This window comes from Camelus dromedarius, chromosome 15, assembly GCF_036321535.1.
Source record: "Camelus dromedarius isolate mCamDro1 chromosome 15, mCamDro1.pat, whole genome shotgun sequence".
NCBI lineage: Eukaryota > Metazoa > Chordata > Mammalia > Artiodactyla > Camelidae > Camelus > Camelus dromedarius.
The window spans coordinates 31,606,063-31,621,152 of NC_087450.1; the positions used below are offsets into that span (position 1 = coordinate 31,606,063).

The 15,090-nt window shown below is 35.4% G+C and overlaps 1 protein-coding gene across 2 annotated transcripts in view; it reads left to right on the plus strand.

The window, feature by feature from the left end:
- Positions 1-15,090, plus strand: part of SRBD1 (S1 RNA binding domain 1) — a 178,964-nt gene that overhangs the window by 143,196 nt on the left and 20,678 nt on the right. The window contains exons 17-19 of one of the 2 annotated variants that reach the window (XM_031466939.2): positions 10,141-10,247; positions 11,506-11,682; positions 12,395-12,577. In XM_031466939.2, the coding sequence (XP_031322799.1) occupies positions 10,141-10,247; positions 11,506-11,682; positions 12,395-12,577 (467 nt within the window). The remainder of the gene's footprint in view (positions 1-10,140; positions 10,248-11,505; positions 11,683-12,394; positions 12,578-15,090) is intronic. The other variant, XM_010997166.3, reaches the window with a different exon arrangement.

A 15,090-nucleotide genomic window follows, 5' to 3' on the forward strand; every position in this document is an offset into this window, starting at 1 on the left:
CAGCAGACACACACAGAGGTCCTCAACTAAACCAGTTTTCAAGGAAATACACATTAAAGCAATAGTAGGATTGAGCCCCTACTGTGTGCTGGGATACAGCAATGAACAAAACATAAATGTTTATTAACTTACACACACAACAAACCTGTGTGAAGCAGATGCTAATAAATGCTGTGGATAAAATTAGGGAATGGGGATAAGAGTGGTGTGAGGGCAGAGTTTTGGATCCGTGTCTTCACTCCCACCAGTGCAGGAGGCTAGGTATGGAGGGAACATTTCAGATCCTGTGGCACTCCTGGGCTCTCTGCTGCCACAGTCATGTAGAGGTGGGGGACTTGCAAACAAAAGGGAACCTTCCTTACCATATTAACATTCGAGTCCCACGGAAACACGTTGATGTGACTCCTGTGCTGGTGGTGTCAAGCTCAAGTGTAATTGGGAAAATTTACTGTCTATAATATTAATGGACTGGGAGCCAATTCATATCTAGCTGCGTGTGTGGCCTCATATGACTTTATGTATGTGTATTTGGGGAAAGAAAATATATCTTTAGAACTTACTGTTGGAAATATTAACAAGGAACCTAATTTCTACAATCTTGGGTGGAAAAAACTTTTTATTATTTTGCTTAGTACCCTTTTTTATCCCTAACCCCTAACCCCTAAACATTAAACATTTAAACTTGAGGCTGTCAAAATTTCTGTGCGCAAGGATCTCTCTCCCTCTCGTGTATACACACCACACAAACAATAGTTTCAGATCAGATTTTCTACACACTATATTTTAATTTATTAGAAAGGAAACTTCTCTCTTGTGGCTAATCTTTGCACCCTAAATTTTTCTGAAGTCCATGTTTATGGCTAAACTATAAATCTCAAAATAGAGTTTTACAGTGGAAATGCTGACTCCTTTGTATTATGTCAGGTCACAATGTCTAGCTAATTGGTATGCATTGGTTCATGCATATGTCATAAGCCAGGATTATGTTTTAGTGCAGGCCCTGTACTTGACCACACATGGAACAGATAGGTGTGGTCTAGGTTAGATGTGTTAATGTTTTTCTTTGTCTACAGTAAATTAGATGGTGTGAGGCATTGGTTTGGAAAGGTTATGTGGGCAGTGCAGACATTGAGAATTTATGGACCTTCACTTAGCCAGTATTGCCCCTGTCTTTCTTCCGTGTCAACCTGTATCCACTAGGGGACATAGGAGCACCTACTAGAAGACAGAGTGAAAGCCTGAGTAGATTAGAATTTAAACACTGGACTATTATGATAGCATATGAAAGGCTCACTTTTTAGCTTTGTGATTCATAAAGAAGTTACACATTTCATTTAAATTTTAATCATCATGGAAAACTTTTTAAAGGCAGAATCAGTATCTTATGTTAATAATTACGGAATGAGAATGAAACAGGCAGCTTAACTAGCACAGTTTTTTTCACTTAGTTCCCATGTGGCCTACTGAAGCTATTCGGAGAAGGATTCTGGCTTTGAAAATGACTGTATATAGAAAAGAATTACCTTTTGGGTTCAGGAGGTGAGACATCTGGGGAGGATATCTACTATCAGATTCTAAAGAACAAAAATCAGGAGTGGTCATAGTTTGTACCCCAGATACCTGCTCTAGAGTTATGAATTCTGAAAGAAGTCCATAGTTTGTAAAATGATTATCAATCATCTGACTGATCCCTCCTAAAATGATTATGTGGTCTAACAGTTGAGGAACTTAGGTTGGATTTTTGTTTATTTACAGTTGTTTTAAGGTATAATTTACATACTGGAAAGGGCAAACTGGTACACTGCAATGAGTTTTGACAAATGCATAACCCACGTCTATGAAGATGTAGAACATTTCTATCATCCCAGAAAGTTCACTCCTGTCTCTTGACACATAGAGCACTCTTACGTTTTTTTCACCATACATTAGTTTTGTCTGTTCTAGAATTTTACATAGAAGACAGCGTACAATTTGTATTCCATTGCACTCAAGTTCTTTCAGTTCATCCGTGTTTTTACATGTATCAGCATTTGTTCTTTTTTGTTGCAGAATAGTATTCCATTGTATGAGCATAATACATTTTCAATACATAATACATTTCATAATACATAATCCATTCTCCTATTGATGGACACCTAAGCTGTTCCTAGTTTTTGACTATTAATGAATAAAAATTCTAGAGACATTCTTATACAAGGTTTGGGGGGCCATATTATCAAATTTTCCCTTAAATAAACATTTAGTATTTGAATTGCTGCAAGTGTTTTAAAGCTTTGTAATTAGGTAAATTACATTTCTCTGGTAATTACCCCTTATGTTGAAGTCTTTTTTGTCTGATATTAGTATAGCTATGTTAGTCTTTGTAGTCTTAATGTTTGCATTAATCTCTTCTGTAAGAGATTGTAGAGAATTGGTATGATTTCTTCTTAAGTGTTTGGTAGAACACACCACTGAACCAGTCTGGAAAGGATTATTTTATAAAGTTTATTAGGATGGGTGTAGACTAGCCCTTTCTCTAGGACTAGAATAGCCCCACTTCTAAGACCTGCCATTTATCTGGGTGTTGTGTGAGGTCTCCCCAGTGTGACTGGTAGGACATCTTGTATCTCCCAGCTCTGCAATCACAGGAATCTCTGTATAGCCCCAAACTCCCAAGCAGCTGATTTTTGCCTGGTCTGTAGAGTCTTATCCTGGCATCCTGGGTATATGCAGTTTAATATTTTGCTAAATACTTTAGGGGTCTCATACAATTTTCTGGAGTTCTGCTCTTCAAAGCTTCATTCTCTCTGGTATCCTACTCGTAAAAGTCCAATCATTTCAGCAGTCTCGAGCTCTAGCCTCTCCTCTGCCACCCCCCTGTGCCGCAGTCTGGAAAGTCTCCTCAGACAGAGATTGTGGGCAGTTGTGGGGCTGAACCTACGTAGTTCCCGGTCTGCAGATTCATAGTCCTGCTCTACCTGTTGTCTAACATCTAAAATTAGTTGCCAAATACGTTTCACTCAGTTTTATCGTTGTTCGTGGTGGGAAAAGTACTCTGGTGTATAAGTTCTTCTAAACTGGAAGCCTAAAAACTGAGTTAGCAGTAAAAGAATTTTCAGCATAACTTTCATATGCTTTATCAGAGGAGGAGGATTTACAAAGAAAATCTCTTCTTGTGTTGTTTTTTTCCCCCTGTTATGAACACTGGCCATACTTTAGTCTGTTTCCAGATCTGGAAAATCACCTCTAGGCCTGAAACGCCCTTTGCCATCTTAATCCCAGAGCCCCATAGGCACAGTGAGTTGTTCATTGTACCTATAGTTTATTCATCTAAAAAACAAAAATGTTCTGCTAGTGTTAAAAGTATTTGTTTTTAAAAAAATATGGTTAATGAAGAAATATTTTTAAAGTCTATTTCAAGAATACTTGTCCATTACATGTAAATATCTATGATCCAGTAGAGCTAGAATACATAGGTTTTTAAAACGTTAAATGCAATATTTCTATGGTGCCAAATGTTGTTTTAGTCTTTAAAGGGAGTGTATGAAGACCTCTTGTATACTGATTTGAAGAATTGGAGGAGGAGCTACTCTTAAGCACACATATTCTGTTTTCTCAAATGTTTTCCATTCTTCTGTCATTTCTGTCTTTTCATGGGTCATTCAACCCACACATCCCTGGATGAGTCTTTTAAACTGTCACATGTCAGTCAAAGAAAAGTAGATGTGAGATGAGGAAATAAACTTCCCTTATTTGAAATAGACTAGATTTTCCCTGTAAAGCTTTTTTGCATCTTTAGTTTCTAACTACAATTTATATTTTGGGCAACAGTAGGAGACAAGAAGGGACATTAGTGAGTGATAATTGCAAAAGAAAATACTCAAGAATGTTGCATCAGAAAACCACTTGGGAATAAACTTAAAGTTTATATGGAATATGCAAAGTGAAATTTCATTGCTGTAATCCACAGCCAATGTTTCATCTAGAAGGATTTTTTAAAATAATTGTAAGATAATTTTATTGCTTAGGACCAAAAAAAGGAGCAGTTTGGATCAGCAGTTCTTTAGAAATTTGTGGTAGAGCAATAATAAAAATGTGGATTCTGACCTCAAAAAAGCTGACTAGCATAAATGACTGCTTATATTCCTTTTTAAAGTTTTCATAAATTTTAAGTAAAAATCCAATGCCCAAACAATATTTTCTTGACTTTGAAAGACTATTGATAAAACTCAAATTACTTGCCCTAAAATTCAGAGTTTAGTTAACTTTTAAAAAATAGAATAATTCATCCTTTCTGGCATCAAGTCCTTGACCAGCCCTGGGGTCCTCTTGCCTCTTATTCTCATGACTGCCAGTAGACTGGTGTTTCACGTCTCAGCTTTCCGCTAATATAAACTGAGCTTCTGGAAGACATGGAATTCGTACGCTTTTTCCTGGACTTTAAACACCTAGCACAATTAGCGCAGTGTCTGGTACATAGTAGTTGCTTAGAAAATGTTTTTAGAATGACAAAATCAATGCTGCTTTAGTGTCAAAGACATTATTATGAGGACAATATGGAACTTTATTCAATATTCCCTCCCCTTAACATACATGATTTTTACTTTTAGAAAATAATGTTACTCTTTAAGCAAATAGAGTACTTTCCTAAGCAAAAAGCTGGGGAAGAACATAGGCAAAATCCAGGATTATGGATGACAGCAGTCCCTGCAGAAATTTTTCTTACATGAATCTAGCTGCTAGAGGAATTAAAAAGTATTTCAATTCAATATGTTGTTATCTTGGACCTTTTTTCTTATAGACCATTTTGGTAAAATAGCTGTTCTGCTTTATGCTTTTTAATGACTTCATAATAGTTCATGCTGTGGCTGTTCCATAATTTGTTTGTATCAGTACCCTCTGGGGGAATTTTTAGATTTTACACACACACACACACACACACACACACACACACACACACGCGCGCGCGCGCACACGCAGGCACATACCTTTGCACGTCTTGCTATTTCCTGAGTAAATTCTTATGTATAAAGATGCATGAAATCATATGCACATTTCATATAATTGTTGTGAGGATTAAACTAGATCATACTATAAAAAGCCTACAGCAATGCCTGACAGTAAAATCTCAAGGTTTTCTGTAGTACGGTTATTATTAGCTGTTTGGTTGCTTAGTCTTCCCCCTAGACTTGAAGCGCCTAAATAAAATGACTGCTTCAGTTAGAAAAACTGAGATCTCAACTCCAAGTGGCTTGAACAACAAGCGAATTAATTATTCTTTATTAAACAATAAGGAAATTTCATAACAAGAGGGTCAGAGGAGGGGTGAGTCTGGAACTGGTTAATACAGGATTTCAGGAGTATCAGGAAGAACCAGTCTTCCCAAGTATGCCACCTGCCATACTCAGTGAGTCAGCTTCGTCCCCAAGCTGATCCCGGTCACGGGATACAACACTTGCTCCGGGTGCAGGAGTCATACTTGAATGAAAAGACCAACTCTTCATGAGAGTCATTGTTTAAGAGTGGTGAAGTCTCTTTCTGAAGGTCCCATCAGATTTACCTTTACATTAAATTTCCCACAATTAAATGAATGGAGTGGGTCCACTATGATTGGCTTAGACCATTGTTTTTCATACCTTTTGATTATAACACATAGTAGGAAGTACATTTTATACCACAACCAAGATACTCATCATACATGTATTTGTGTATGTCTCTCTCTATACAGTTAAACATAATTCAAAATAAAATCTTTTCAATATAATACTTACCTTACTACCCTATGATAAAGTTTTATCTATATTTAAACATAAGGATTTTTAACCCTCAAATACAGAAATTCAGAAAGATTTAATTTAATATATAGTATAAGCTGTTACTGAATTCGTCCCAGTCCAGAACACCTGAGGACAGTGAGTTTATATTGTACACTATGGAGCCTCTTTTAAATTTTGATTGAGATGAAATTGAAAATGCTTTTTCACACAAATAGGTTATTGTGATTATAAAATAATTATAGTAATAATTGATACAGACAAGAAATAGCAATGAATTCTGGACTCAAGGAGACAGAATACACAAGTAAATGAATACCAAGAGTTGGGGATAATTGGGAATCATCTTGGAAGCTGCCTAGCACAGAGTATAAAAAAAGTAAGACAAGTAAATGCAGTATATGACCCTGGATTGAATTCTGGACTGGGGAGAAAATGCTGTAAAGTAGAATTGGGACAATTGATGAAATTTGAGTCCAGCCTATGCATTAGATAATATTATACCGATGATAACTTGCCTGATTTTATTTGTCATACAGTGGTATGTAATACAATGTCCTTGTTATTTGGAAAAACACACCGAGGTATTTATTTGAAGGAAGGTTATAAGGAAATTCTTTATGTTACTCCTACAAGGTTTTTCTAAATTTGAGGTTATTTCAAAATTAAAAGTTTTAAAATACCAAGAGAAATTGTTTTTCAACTGAAAAAATATGCATCTAGTTCTTGAGTTCACATCCACTGAATGTATGATATGAATGTCATGGCGTTTAATCCTTTTAATATGTTGTTGGATTTGGTTTGTTAGTGTTTTGTTCAGGATTTTTGCATGTATATTCATAAGGAATATTGGTCTGTAGCTTTCGGTTGGTGTCTTTGTTTGGCTTTGATATCAGGGTAATACTGAGCTCATGGAAAGAGTTAAGAAGTGTTCCCTTGTATTTTCTGGAAGAGTTAGAGAAGAATTAGTATTAATTATTTAACTGTTTGGTAGAATTCATTAATGAAAATGTTCAGTCCTAGACTTTTCTTTGTTGGGAGAGTTTTGATTACTGATTGAATCTCTTTGCTGGTTATAGGTCTGTTCAGATTTTCTTAGTTCTTCTTGAGTCAGTTTTGGCAATTTCTGTGTTTCTAGGAATTTTCATTTCTTATTCCTGTGCAGTTTATCTAGATTAATTTATATTGAACAATAATGCATTTTTATATTGTGTGCATATATGATTCAGTTTTTGTGAAGTTATACTTAGACCATACAAAATAAATCCCCCATAAAACTGCCTTGCCTTACATATCTGACCTAACATGCATTTATCATGATGATATTTTGAGCATTCCAGTTGCTTCACATCCTTATCAATACTTGGTATTTTTCATCTTTTTTTATTTTAGCCATTCTAATAGGGATATTCCAAATGTTTTGTTTAGTTTTTTGTTTTGAAGGTTTTAAACTGTCATTTATAAAAACATTATTAACAGCAGTACATCTGGAGTCTATCATTTTTATTGCTTTGTGTATTTGTAAAATCATTTTTTAAATCAAGTTTGTTTTTATCCTATTTAAAATGTGGTTCAAATCAAGTCAAAGATTACTGTGACTGGATCAACACTTTCTCTCAATTTTGTCACTATTAACACTTCCAAATCTGGGAGTTGAGCTTGCTTCATTATTCTTTTTTTTTCTTCAATGTTTAAAAGATTCACTTTAAAGACAACTTGTACTAACTCAGTTTAAATATTACAATTGCTGATAATTCAAAAAAAGTTATACTCAATAACATCCTTTCTGAAAAAATACACTGAAGGTTTGTAACTAAACCTTGAAAGGCTGAAAGAATGAGCACTTTGCCAATAGATGATAAACTTCTCAAACTTTTTAAAATACTTTGCTTCATAACTCTGTGAAGTTACTCTTTAACCTCTCCATCAATCAGTGGTCAAAGTGACCATCATTTATCAAAAGATCAAATGAGACAGCAGTGAACAAAACATAGGTTCTGGCCAATTTATGTATTCTTCTCACATGATAGTCTCAACTGGCTGAATTATTTATTACACTGTTTAGTCCATAAGAGTATGTGCAATATGCTTGATGTGGTTTATTCTATTCCTTTTTAAAATTTTTTTATGCTGGGTGGCAAGCCACTAAATTAACTTTGTGACCCACTAATTGGTCACAACCCTCAGTTTGAAAGCCACGAGTTTTAACCAGTCATTATCATCTGCTGGAGACGAGGCCAGATTCCCCAAAGCATATGGCCCTATAGGGGTGGGGTAGATGCATGATACACACTCAGACTTCTGTTTGGAAGGAGGAAAAAGGAAGTTGGAGACTAGAGGTAGGACAGGCAACCAAGAGTGTCTGCTACAGGGACTGCTACTCATTTAGATATCCTAGCATCTGGTATGTTTTGAAGTATGTGGAGTTGTTTACATTTTTTTCTAGCAACTCCCAACTATTAATCTTAGTTTTTCATGTTTGTTTAAAGTTTTGTCTCTTTCTTCAAATATTTTTTTCCTGCTGCTTTCATTGTGCTTGCCTCTATATTGTCATCCATCTCCTACCCTCTCATTTTTTAAAGTCCTCTTTTCATTCTGCTGATTCTCATCTACTCAAAGAAAAGCCCTGTCCAGCTCCTCAAAAGCTGTGGCTCACGAGTATTCAAGTTCTCAGCGAGGTCTTAGGTTTTCCTTTATGATCTTTCTCATGATTATGTTTACGTATTAGATTTTTATAATTATGTCTGTATTTTTAAGCTGTGGCCTGAGTAGTTACCAACTAAGTTATCTCTGAAAAACATAAATATTCCTACACCCTTCAGTCTTCCAGAGCAAAAACGTCTGCCATTATTAAATGATAATAATGTAATCACAATACCTGAGGACTCTGTTTACTGTATTGTCTTCCTAAGAGTTTTAAGGTTATCAAACCTATCCTTGTTTCCTTGAGAAATATGGAGAGGAGAGGAATGCTGACCCGCAGCTTCATATCTGGGAACAACAACTATAGGATCCTTAATTTTAGAATTATGAGTAACATCAAGTGTTTTGAACTATTCATTGTGGTAGTCTGGCTTCAGTTAGCCAACAAATATTTACTTTCAGATAATGTGTTTCATCAGTTCTGAGATGCACATTTTGTCACGTTTTAACACCTCTGCTATCAGGATGCATCCTACAGTTAATGGTGTCCTATAGTAGCTGTTGGCCCTATGGCAAGTCATGGTGTATCGTCTGTATGAATTTGATTGTTACTCCTGGAGACATGACTGAACTGCAAACTCTTCTGTTTTAGTCAGTAAGGGACCTTTAAGGAAAGATAGTTCTGTTGCTGTCCAAAATCTCTTGTACTGAGATTAAGATAGGACTTCAGAATAAACATCTGAAGCTTGAAAGAAAATCTCAGAAACTATAGAGTATTACTATTTTAAGAAATGCCACATTACCTAGGCTCCTGGTAACATAAAAGACAAAATGGGTGGAAATGCTTGGACTTCTATGGCTCTGACTTTAAAAAATGATTCAGGAAAGTTGAATGCTTAGCGTGAAGAAATTTTAGGAATACCTTAACCAGTTTAGATTGCTTATATTTCCTTTTTATCTATTCATGACACATGATTTTGAAGCTTTCTTAATTAGTCTAAAATAGCTCTTTTAATATTTAAAAAATCCTAGGTAATAAGAAATCACTGTGTTACGGTTTAATTGTAGTACCTATCTTCTTTCTTAGTGGTATATAAAATAATGTTGCGTTTTATAAGCAATAGTATCTTCGATTTGATGAAATATGAGAGTCTGATTTACTGTCAAACTTACTGAGTATTAACGTACTGCTTCCTATAATAATTCGCTTTCTTCTCTTAAGGACAACTAAGAGACACAATACATATGCAAGTGAAGAAAAATAAGACTTCAAGGCAGTGCATGAATAATAGTGACCTGTATGGCTCAAAGTGTACTCCCAGAAGCAGCAGCAGCAGCGTACGTGACCTGGGAGCTTGTTAGAATGCAAATTTTCAGACCCTGCCCCAGACCTACTGAATTAAAGACTGGATGTGGGGCCCAGCATCGTGTGTTTTAACAAACCCTGTAGGTGATTTTGATGGCAGGCTAAAGTTTGAGAACCATTACTCTGGCAGAATTTCAGAAAAGGGAAAAGTACTGGTGCTGTTATATTCAGGTCAGGTGTGTGAGTAATTTGGAGAGTAAGGAAACAGATTCTTTAAGTTCAGCTCAATTACATCAGCTAACAAACTGTTTAAGAGAAATGAAGAAATTTCCTTTGCTGTGTCTCAGCCGGCTGCCAGTAACGTAGGCAAAGTAATGGAACAGTCCAAGAACTGCTTGTTCTTTACTGTTGATTGATGCTTGATCTTGGTCTTTTCAGCACGATGTATCTCAGACTCTACTCAAGGCAACATTGGACAGTGTTGTAGAAGAATGTGTCAGCTTTGTGGGAGTGGATATTAACATCTGTTCAGAAGTTTTGTTAAGGTGAGACAAGAAGTCTGTGGCTGAAGATCACAGAATCTTGAGTTTTACAGCTGTCCAGTTCAAACTCAGCCAGAACAAGGGGACACATGTATAAAGTTGTCAGGTGTAGAAAATCTGTGAGTTCGTACATTGCTTTAGGTAATCAGTCAGAGGGGAAGACATCATTTAAGAAAAGAATTGTAACAATTCACATTATCATTTTTAATACTGGAAATCTAAAGTGAAGAGCATATGGTAACTATTGAGTGCATTAGTGTCACTAATAGAATTTAAATAAGGTTAACATGGAAAAGAGCTGTTTCCCACCACATGAGAGTAGATATTTTTCACTGGTTCAGTCTGTTACTTACATCTTTCAAAGCTGACAGTCTCCAAAAGATAAATTCTGAGGGTTCAAGGTATGGTTACCATATTTTTACCTTGATTCCACAAGTCACATATCAAAATCTTCATTGTAGTATAATCACATCTTATATACTCTGTCTTTTTTTCCTGTGGTTATAGAAGAGCTGCTTTTTTGATCCTAGTCTTGCATTTATTATACAAGTCTGCTGACGCAGCATGAAATTCTGGACCTCTGGAAAAAATCTGGGTCTTTTTGCTTTGAAATTGGAATAGCAGGAAATACCCCTTACATTTTAAAGTGTTGCTTTTCTACCATAGATACAAACATTCCATAATTCCATATATGGAGTTCTATAATAGAATTAAGATTCTCTGACACCAAGCCAACTACCTAATAATATAGTTTTTACATCATCATGGATAAGTACCTGTCTGTAGTTCAAGCCTTTACTAATGAGAACAGGCTGATCAAAAAAAAACAGGGTAGTACACTGCAGCTGCAGCTGTTGTAACTTCTGCTGCTAACTCACTTTGTGAGCTAACCAGGAATAGGCAGAATTAATACTTGATTCAGAAATACAAGGAATGTGGATAATGTAGAAATACTATGAGGAATAGTGTTTTTTGGGTTTTTTTCTCACACCCGTGTTAACCAGCTTACCAGCATCTTTGTGACAGCTACTGGTTTTGTCACTATTTTGCTTTCTGTTGTCCTTCTCTCCTCTTGGACAACTCTTTCCTCTTTGTCTTTTTTATTTAACCCCCTTTGATTAACTTAGAGCCATATGAAATGTGTAATTGGAATTGTTTTTATGATGCAAGTGTTTTATATCATTCTCTTTTCAGATGAGATCTTTCAGTACTCTTAGAACAATTACATTGGCCGCATTACTCATTTTGTTTATTTTTTTAGGCATATTGCTGGACTCAATGCCAACCGAGCCAAAAGTATTATTGAATGGCGAGAGAAAAACGGTCCCTTCATCAACCGAGAACAGCTGAAGAAAGTAAAAGGGCTGGGTCCAAAATCTTTCCAGCAGTGTGCTGGTTTCATCAGAGTCAACCAGGATTATATTCGAACATTTTGCAGGTCGTTATTCAAGTGTACATCTTTTGTTCTATTATCAACCACCTACCTCTCTTACTGTTACCTGTCCCACTCACTGGCTTAAATCCTAGCTCTCTATTTGATCGTTCCTTTGTTCAATACGAGATGAGTCTAGATTCAAAATCGTTTTCTCTCAGATTTTTAAAATACTGTTCCACTGTGTTCTGGCCTCTGATGTTTGTCAGTGAGAAACTGATGCCAGTCTGATTCTAGTTCCTTTCAAAGTAATCTGCTTTATTTTCCTCTCTTGATTTTTAAAATTGTATTCTAAAGTTTCCCCAGGATATATCAAATATGAGTCTTTTTCCAGTCATTCTTTTCCCATCCATTCTATTTTATACTCAGTAGGTTCTTCTGAGAACTTGTGTTTTACTTCAGCTCTGATAAATTGCCTTCTTCTCCTTATTTAATTTATATCCCTCCATCTTTCTCTGTTCTCTCCTAGAATGCCAATTATACAGGCAGAATCAGTTGAGAGTGGTTTTGGCTCTCAATAGAAAACCCTGTTAACAATGTTTAAACAAATAAACCCTATTAAAGTGTTTAAACAAATAAGTGGTAATTTCTGTGATGTGAATGGTCAGAATCTGGTTGCTGTTTGTGTATATTTGTATGGCAGAGAAATAAGCACATTTTTAACTAAAGATTGTTTTCTGCCTACTCCCAACTCCCTCTGCTGTTTTGAATTTGACAGTAGTCAGCAAACTGAATCTGCAGGCGAAATTCAGGGAGTTGCTGTGACATCTTCAGCAGGTGTTGAGGTCACAACTGAGAAGCAAGGCAAGAAGAGGAGCAGAACTGCAGTGAGTGTTGTACTGAAGCCAAATCCTTTGGACCAAACTTGTATTCACCCGGAATCCTATGACATAGCGATGAGGTAAGTCTGAGGCCCAAGGGAGAATTCTCTGCGCCCAGAGTGAGTTTTTTACAGCAAATGGCCTTTGTTTTGGCATAATGAAGATTTTAAAAATATGAGCATGTTTAACATGACAACATTTTTCGGAAGTTCCGCATTGCTGAATTATGTGGCACATTATTTTATTTCAGTGAGGAATGAAACCATTATTCCTGGAATAGTGTCAAGCTAATAAACCGTGGTCCTAATGGTGAAGTGTGTGTAATGGAAATTGCATGGCACTCTCCTCTGTTTGTTTTGGAAATTAATAAGACACAAATGACTAGCACCTGGCTTAAAGCTTGTGCTTATCTAAAGATAAAGCCCTTTAGTAAACAGCCAACTCTCAGATTTCTTAAGAAATATTGCCCTGCTTTATTATTACAGAGTCTAAGGAATGATGTACTTTTAATGAACATACATTAACACAGAATGATATAGGGGGAGGGGTTTTGAGTACAAGGGAAAGTTTAATGCAAGACATTAAAAGAAAAAACTTTAATACCACATTTGATTAGTTCAAAAATGTTTAGTTCAAAAGCTTTCTACATAACTAATTATTTTAAAGCATTCAGTGAATTAAATGACAATAGGTTTAAAAATCATGACTTAATTTTCATTGAATCTCAAGTGAGATTTTTTGTTTTAAAATAATTTGTATTTGATAATTTAATAAATGTAATTTATTTTTAAATGTTTGAGATTATAAAGACTATAGCACAGTATAGAGAACTTAGAAAATAGAAAAAAAAATACTCTATCAGCATCAAAACAGTGATATCTGTTTTTCTCCCAACATTTTATTATGAACATAGAGAAAAGTTGAAAAGGAAGTTTTACAATGAATTCCTATATACCTACACCTAGATTTTATCATTAACATTTTGCATTGCCTGTTTTTCCATTTGTCTATCCATCTATTTGTCCATTAGTCCATTTCTTTTTTATATAGATTTCAAAGAAAATTGCAGGTAGCAATACACTTTCAGCTAATATTTCAGCATGTGTATCATTAACTAGAACTGAGTAATTCTTAATTTTTTTTCTCTTGAGGTAAAATTCAGACATTTAAATTTTAAGTGTACATTAGCAGAATTTTGGCAAGTAAGGACCTACATCTGTGTAACCCAAACCCCAGTCAAGACAAAAACATTGCCAGCATCCTAAAATGTTCCTGTGTACCCCTTCCCAGACAATCCCTGCCCCAGCCTCCCAGAGCTAACCACATGTTCTGATTTTTTCAACCAAAGATTAGTTTGCCTCTTCTTGAACTTCATATAAATGATACCATATGGTTGTACTGTTTTGCATAAAGCTTCTTTCAACATGTTTAGAGATTTTTAATCCATGTTGTAACATAGATAAGTAGCTGGTTCCTTTTTATTGCTGACTAATACTCTATTGTATGACTATACCACAGTTTATTGAAGGAAATTTGCCTATTTCTAGGGGTTTTTTTGGCTATTCCAGTTTTGGGCTATTGTGAGTAAAGCTGCTGTGAACACTCTTGTATAACTTTTTGTTTTTGCTGGCATTTGTTTTCATTCTTCTTGGGAAAATACTTAAGTCATAAGGCAGGTGAATGTTTAGTTTTCTTGGAAACTTCTAGACTACACTCCAGTGTAGTTGTATCATTTTATACTTCCACCAACAATGCACATGTTCTTTGCCATCATTTGATGTTAGTCTTTTTAATTTTAGCCATTAGAATGTGTGTGTGGTAGTATCTCTTTGAGGTTTTAATCTCCCTGATGACGTCGAGCATTTTCTCACATGCTTATTAGCCTTTTTGTATCTTCTTTTGTGGACTCTCTGTTCATATCATTTAGCCATTTTCTAATTGAGTTATTTGCCTTTCTGTTATTGAGTTGTGAGAGTTTTAAAAACATACTCTGCATACTAGTCCTTTGTTGAATTATGTTTCACAAATGTTTTGTCCCAGTTTGTGGCTTACCTCTTTATTTTCTTAATAATGTCTTCTGATGTGCAGGAGTTTTTAATTTTGATGATGTCTCATTTATCAATTTTTTTCTTTTATATAAAGTTACTGCTTTCTGTGTCCTGAGAAACCTTTTCCTACCTCAAGTCATGAATCTGTTCTTCGAAATTTTCTTCTTAAAGTTTGATGGTTTTAGCTTTAACATTTAGGCCAGTGATACATCCTGAGTTACATTTTATGTGTGATTTGAGGTAGGGAGCAGTTAAGGCTCATTTTCTTTCTTCATTATGAACATTTAGTTATTCCAGCACCATGTTTGCAAAACAACAACAACACAACTTTCTGTTACCCATTGCTTTGTGCCTTTGTTGAAAATCAGATGTCTATATAAGTGTGGGTCTATTTCTGGCTCTCTGTTCTGTTTCATCGATCTGTTTGTCAGTATTACACTATCTTGAATAAGGTAGCCTTATGCTTAGAATGAGCTTGTTAATTTACATTACAAAACAATACCTGGTAGAATTATGATTGGGATTACATTGAGTCTGTAGGTGAA